Source organism: Apaloderma vittatum, unplaced genomic scaffold (genome assembly GCF_000703405.1).
Source record: "Apaloderma vittatum isolate BGI_N311 unplaced genomic scaffold, ASM70340v1 scaffold13323, whole genome shotgun sequence".
Lineage (NCBI taxonomy): Eukaryota > Metazoa > Chordata > Aves > Trogoniformes > Trogonidae > Apaloderma > Apaloderma vittatum.
Genome location: NW_009708817.1, coordinates 92,705 through 99,734, shown reverse-complemented (window position 1 = coordinate 99,734; position 7,030 = coordinate 92,705). Strand labels below are relative to the sequence as shown.

The 7,030-nt window shown below is 44.2% G+C and overlaps 1 protein-coding gene across 1 annotated transcript in view; it reads right to left on the bottom strand.

Annotated features, from left to right (window-relative positions):
* The window catches only part of SPNS2 (spinster homolog 2 (Drosophila)), a gene marked incomplete at its 5' end in the record, with an annotated part of 77,002 nt that overhangs the window by 11,893 nt on the left and 58,079 nt on the right, over positions 1 to 7,030 (bottom strand). The window contains one exon of the mRNA XM_009866699.1: positions 6,070 to 6,135. Within this exon, the coding sequence (XP_009865001.1) occupies positions 6,070 to 6,135 (66 nt within the window). The remainder of the gene's footprint in view (positions 1 to 6,069; positions 6,136 to 7,030) is intronic.

The window sequence follows — 7,030 nt, the reverse complement described above, 5'->3', positions numbered from 1 at the left end:
GAGAGGAGAGGAGAGGAGAGGAGAGGAGAGGAGAGGAGAGGAGACAGCATTGAGAAAATCCACACTAGAAGAGAATGGATATCTATTTAGAACGATCACCTCATTCCAAGCAGAGACAATTACAAACAATGGGTAAAATTAGATTAAATGCTTCACTGTAGGGCTTTACCACGTGCTTTCTGAATGACCTGCCAGTTCTTTCGTTACTGGTTTGACAAAGCTGCAAATACACATGGCCAATGCACCTGGATGCCACATATTAAGTGGGTTCCGTGGGAAGCTCTTGTCGTGCAACAGAAGAGGAAAAGTGGATGAAATCCACCTGGCTGCAGATGCTACACTGTCCTCCTTTTGCATTCAGGAGCTCAAAACAGACTGGAAGGCTCACAGAAATCCCAGGAGGAAAATAAGCTCTAGACTTTATTAGAGACACAGAAAGGTACTGAAGGTCACGCTGCGAGACACAGGAGAGACACACAATTCATTGCTGTTCCCCAAAGAGGGAGGCTAATGGGTGCAACCTGGACAGATTAGACAGAAGAAAAAAATAAACAGGAGTGAGTAATTGCTCTTCTTCCCACCTGGTCCCAGTTCACACAGGTGCAATGGAGAAGCATTCAGCAAGAGCTGTTTTAGAAAGGGCATCTGAGGAGAAAAAGTGAAATTCTACCTAATTCAAGGGTCCAGAGTCGTGCGTATCTGCCAAACAGGGTATTTTAACCTTACGTTAAAATATTTTTCTTTCTATAATGTGTATGTTCACCAGTCTGGGGAAGAAAGCCTGTCTGGCGTTATATCCTATTAATTTTCTTAGCAAAATGACAATGGAAATGGCAAATTTATTAAAAATTTACCATTTTCAGGGATTGGCAGTGAACTGGTATTGACGGGAGAAAGAAACTTGAATGACACCTGCATCATATGTGTGTGTGCATATATGAGTATTTATACACATGAACACACACACAGACCGAATTTTGCATGTATATCTGTATTATGCAAACATAGAGTTTTGCAAGTAGCAATACAATTTCCAGTAAGCTTTCAGTTTGCCCAGCTATGTTTTTTTTACTTTACCTGGTTGTAGAAACTAAACTTCTTCAGTTTACCAATGGTTGAAACCATCAATACAGTTTGGCACTATAAAGGGCCAAAACTTAGTAAATTTAGTCTGAATTTCAAGTGACAAAACACACAAACGCCAGCCCCCCCTCAAGCAAAAAACCCAACATGTGGCAAGCAAAGGAACATGAGATTCTTTTTTCCCCTCCTCTAAGAAGATATTGGAAAGAAAAACCGCCTTAAACCAGTATCACCAAGACACCAAAAAAATACTCCACCCTATCCCCACTTAACAAAAATTTTATTCTGATGGAGAGGAAGCAGTTGGTAGCAAACTATCTGCTGTTCCAGGAAGACAGCAGTAAATTACAGCTCTAAATGAGCATTTTGATACTAAAATAGACCTAAATTTGAACCATACGTGGCCTGGTTTGAGCATCCCACAGAAACGGAGGTGGGAGAGGCGCCCAAGTCCGTGGGACCGTGCTGGCTCATCCCCGACTCTAGGTTCGGAGGCAGGCAGGGAGGCTGACCAAGCAGCTCTGGCAAACCTCTGCTCTTTAAATAGAGGTTCCCAAAGGCCGTGGTTTTACTGCTGACATCCCCTTCCTGCAGGGAAACTAGCAGAAAGGATTGGTCTGCAAGAGGCAAAGCAGGGCAGCCAAGGAAAGAGCCCCCTTCTCCCAGGACAAGTGCTAAAGAGGCAAGTTCGGACATCTATGCTTGGTCTTCTATTAGAAAACTCTCTAAAACACTTCACTACCCTTCCTAGGTCAGATGTAACCTTCAGGACAGCCCGTACCAGCCTCGTCCAGCAGCAAAGGCAAAGAAAACACTCGATAACCCTGTTCCAGCCATGGTCTGGAGCTGGGCACAGCCCGGCTGTCCCTGGCAAAGGGAAGGGCAAAGGTGCGACACGGGGAAAGCAGCTGGACAGAGACCCCGCGCTCAAGCCAGGTCTGAGCAGATGCTTCTAATCGAAGCCAAAGGAGGTTGCCCTGGTCTCTCCAGCTCACCACGGAGCAGGACACATCCACCTGCAACCCGCGGGCTGCAGAAGAACCGCAGAGACGCCCCTGGGTTCGTCCTTTCTCGCCAGAGCAGGGCTCGAGTGTTCGGGGTCTGTGTCCTCAACTCCTGCCCTGGCCCTGAGGTCCAGACCACAGCACTCCCTATTCTGCATACACACAGTTCTGCCACGAGCAAGACAACTTCCAGCAAGTTTTCAGTCTGCCTAGCCGAACTTTACTTTAACTGGTGGTTGATACTAAACTTCTTCAGTTTTCTGGAGGGCTTCTGGAAATGGTATTAATCTTCGGCTGTAAAAACAGGGCAGTGTTTTATACCACAGAAGTGTCTGAGGTTTTATTTATAGGGATATTGCTTATTTATAGGGAAATTGTTTATTTATAAATAAAAGCTTTTATTTATTTATTTTGTACTTTTATTTATAGGAACAGAAGCAACATTCCTACATGCCCATAGCACAGCTGAGCACCAGTTGATGCCTCATCCAACCTAAAGGAAGACTTTGACACTGCAGCAAAACATTAAAGCCATTCCTACACGGCATTTCGTAACCATGTAAAAAGAACTAATATGTTTAAGGAAAAAGAAATATGCAGAGCATTTTATTTTTTTAAAATTTTTTTTGGATGAGTGTGAGGACTTGGCATAAACTGGCTTTTCTCAGCAAAGAGCTGAAGAGACTGTGATCACAATAGCTGAGGCCTTTTAAATTGCCTCCTGGCTCTTACACAGAAATGCCACCAAGCCTCTGGCCATCATCTTTATTTCTGAGATGTGCTATGGAGAAAAAAACCACTATTAGGACTGGGTTCGTCAGAAGTCCCATCGTCTCAGAATATTACAAGCTTGCCTGTTGCACTGAAGCTCATTCATTATTGCTCTTACAAGGCACTTTTAATGCTGCTTTGGGGTTCTGGTAATTTTGAGGCCAATTTGCAAAGATGGCTGATAAAATCTGTTTCATAATTAGCATGCTCCATAAGAATCATCCTCCCCCTGCTTCCCCTGGTGCCGTCTGAGCATGTGCCTGGGAGGAGATCTGGAGAGTTGTGCTCTGGAGAATAAGGCCTGTTTTGTACAAATTTGCATTTGGAACAAATACCAGCCTTGCAAAACCTCAGGCAGCGCCGCACACCCGGCAGTGCCGACAGTTCCCCCGACCCAGCACTGGGCACCGTTTCCTGCAGACGCTTCGAGGAGCTGCACGCCGACCGTTACGCTGGCAAGGGCAGCAGATGCAACGAAAGCACGAGGCTGTGAAGAACCAGCACTTCAATTTGAAGGCGATAAGCAAATGTCCTTGTTTTGCCAAGGAAATTAAACTTGCAGAAGCTCTGAAGATGCTTAGCTACTCGCCTAGTGGGGCTCTCAAGCAGTCACGAGATCTGTAAATCTTGGGAGAGCGACGATAAATCAGTTTCCGAAAAGCCTCACTTCTGGCGTAATGAAATCAGTGGGAACAGTGTTCAGCAAGTATTGAGAGCTTTTTATCCATGAAAACAGGATAATATTTATGTATATGATGAAAGTGTTGTTAAGCTTACGCTAATAATGCTTTTAAACTCCTTACCAGCCCCAGGCAAGAGCAGACACACTTCTGATTACACCAAATAAATAGTAATCAGTAGAAATTAATTTGCCAGACATTTAAAGTGCATCTTGCCAAAGCATATCCACACCTTTCTCTGGTTGGGACTTCTTCTAAAGCTGCCTGTCAAGCACGGTTATAGTCCTGGCTCTCATCAACTGCCTGACTAAACATCCTCTCAAACCCTTTGTGCAATACAAACGCGCTTCAGACCCTCTGCTTACAGGCTTGCCCTGATCTAAGTGGATCTCTAAATTTATTTTACAGGTTGACTCATGCTGATAATGCATTAAGCTGGGCATTATACACGGCGCTCGGTTCATTTTTCTAAATAGACAAGAGAATAGATAACTCAGGAGTTGGCACCAGCTACCAAAATCAATTTTTTTAACATGGTTTTAGTAAATGGAACTAAGACAACACTTCCAATAATTTCTTGGGGAGTTCTGTCCCACTAAAGCAAGATAAATAACTGCAAAGGCATTCCTAGAAAATGCCGCTGACTACAGGATGCTTGTAAGACAGATGCAAACCCTATAAAAGCCTTTAAAAAGTTACAGGATCATAAAGTCACGTTGAAATCAACACCAAAAAAATCTCAGTAACTAAAGCGGGGCAATGATGGCATACTTAACACACTTGATGGAAGAAAGTAGCTGGTTGGAAAAATATCTTTTGGAGGTCAGCTTGGGACAATGTAGGACACATTTGATCCCTCTGGCACAGATATTCTGGAGCACGTCTGACAGGTTCCCTCCCTCCAGCTGCGCTGCGCTGGTGACAGAGGTGACCACCTCAGCTGCTCTTGGAGAGGTGCTGCTGGAGCACTGCAGATGTGCTCGTTTCAGCCAGTGCCAGTGAGGATATAAAAGATCTGTGGTTTAAGTCCAGCAGCTAATTCTGACCCGAGGGAGTCGGAAGCGCTCCTGGGAACATCCCAGCCAAAGGCAGGACGCGACAGGAGGCTCTGGCAGGAGGCAGCAATGAACAACTGCAGATACTGGCATATAGTTTCCTCCTCAGCACAGCTCTCTATAGACTGCACATCTGTCCAAGTGTTGAGGCACCACCCTGAGCAGCCTCGAACTCTGCACAAGCTGCAGAACCCACACTAAGTACAGCGTAACCACCCGCTGAGCCCGTGTGGAGCTCTGTCACTAAACTGGTCTGAGGAAGCTCGGTAATTAAAAGCTGCCTGATGCTACTGAAGTACATCTATTTCTCTATGCTCTATTCAAATCTGACAGAAGGGGAATTAACCATCCCCACCTCCCAAAGCATTCTCTGCACAAATGAGTTAAAAATGGAAACTTCGTAAAGCTATCTCAAAATATAAACACATCCTTGAACTTAGATCATAAACAGAACTCAAGCAGAAGCTCGAAGTTCTTTGCTGAATCAATATATCAACACCACTATCTTTACATCTAGGAATACTGAGCCAGATTGTTTTCTCATTGATATTTGCATAAGCAACAAATGCAAGTCAAGGGAGTTTTCTATCGATGCCAGACTGATTACATTTACTGATTATATTTTTAGTTCTGTCAACAAGCAGCCAAAAGACCTCGGGCAAGTCCGGTAATGGTTCTGTGCCCTAGTTTCTTTCTTTTTCATACAAAAGCAACAAGTAACCTCCCTCAAAATGGGATCCCAGTGTAAGCAGGTTTGATAGGCTTTGCACATCTCTGATGGAAGCATCTACAAAACACGCACAGCTCTCCAATAAACGTCCAGACCTTTTCACATGAAAATCTGGCTGCTGAGGTCAACTTGCTGATTTGAAAGACTTAAAAAGCTCTGTGGTGGAGAAAGAATGGAAAATGAAGGACACGAGGTGAAAAGGCCCTGGCAGTTTCCTCCTGGACAAGGTGGACATAGTCCAAAAATTCTTTATACTTTCTTTTCCTCTCCCAGAGGTGCTTTTCTATTGTGTATGTGTTGAATGGTGGGTTTGCTGGAGTTAAGCCAAAGAGAGAGGGAGATGGCTGCCTTTGTGGTCAGAGGAGGGAGGGATTTCCTATTGCAGAACAAAGCTGAGCTATCGATAACAAAATCCACTCATGTGCTGACTATTGGGAAATGCTGGCTGAGTTCTTTGCATGTGAGGTTTTGTGCAAATACTTAAAATTTGAGGAAACCATTTGAGTTCTGCAATGGTGTCCTTTCTGAACCTCTCTGCTTCCTGGTGCTCAGAACACAGGACAAAAAGAATCTTTCTTTCTTTCTCTCTCACTTTCTTTTTCAGCAAGTAAAAAGGGAAAAAAATAAAAAAAGGCTGTAGTAGGGGCTAGGCATTTGGAAGAAAGTGTGAACTTCAGGTTGTTCTTGCAGGCTGACAAAGAGCTCTGGCCACCAGAAGAGAAGATACTGTTTCAACGTACACTCACCATCAGTATGTCTGCTGTGATAGCCCAGTTTGAAAACAGAAGAGTTTCTCCGACAAAAATGCAAATCTGTTGTAACAAAACACACAAAAAGAAGATTTATTCACTTGACATTCAAAGGAAAAATAACCTGTCACAAACTTTCCTTTGTTGCTTATTTGTCTCAAACCTACACAATACATTCTTTGTTACTGTTGTGGTTTATCCTGAATATTAGAAAACTACAGTCTTTTATCAGAGTGCCAGGGGGTTGGCCTGCAACTTTGTTTTAGTGTAACCTGTTTATGATCTCAACAGCAGCTAAATAAAAGGCTAACACATTTGGTTACAGAAGAACACGAGAAGCCAGCAAGAAGAGACAGCCCTGGGGCTTCCATACTTAGAATCACAGAATCAAAGAAGCATAGAATAGTTTCAGCTGGGAGAGACCTAGAAGATCATTGAGTCCACCCTTTGTCCCAGGCCTATCAACCTGCTAAATGATTTCCCCCAACAAAACATCCACCTCTCCCAAACACCTCCAGGGACGGTGACTGAACCCCCTCTCTGGGCAGCCTGTTCAATGGCTGACAACACTTTCAGTATAGAAATTCTTCCCTATATCCAACCTGAACCTCCCCTGGTGCAATTTAAATCCATTTCCCCTCGTCCTGTCACTCTCCACTAGGGAGAACAGACCAACTTACATTATTCTGTTTCCAAAAAGCCAGTTTGCAACGGCAAGGAGGCCACAACTCCCTGAAACACAGTCATTTTCATCACTAGGAATCAAGTTATGCGTTAAGCTCTGTAGCAAACCAAACGAGGTTCTCCATGCACTGTGTGTGAGGTCCCTTCCCTCCCTTTCTGAGGAGGGACATGGGTCTGGGCGCAGTAACAACTCAAGCATTACGTCAGTAATACCTACAGACAGTCACGACAGGACTTAAGTAGGGGTTTTGCAACATCAGTGTCTTACAGAGAA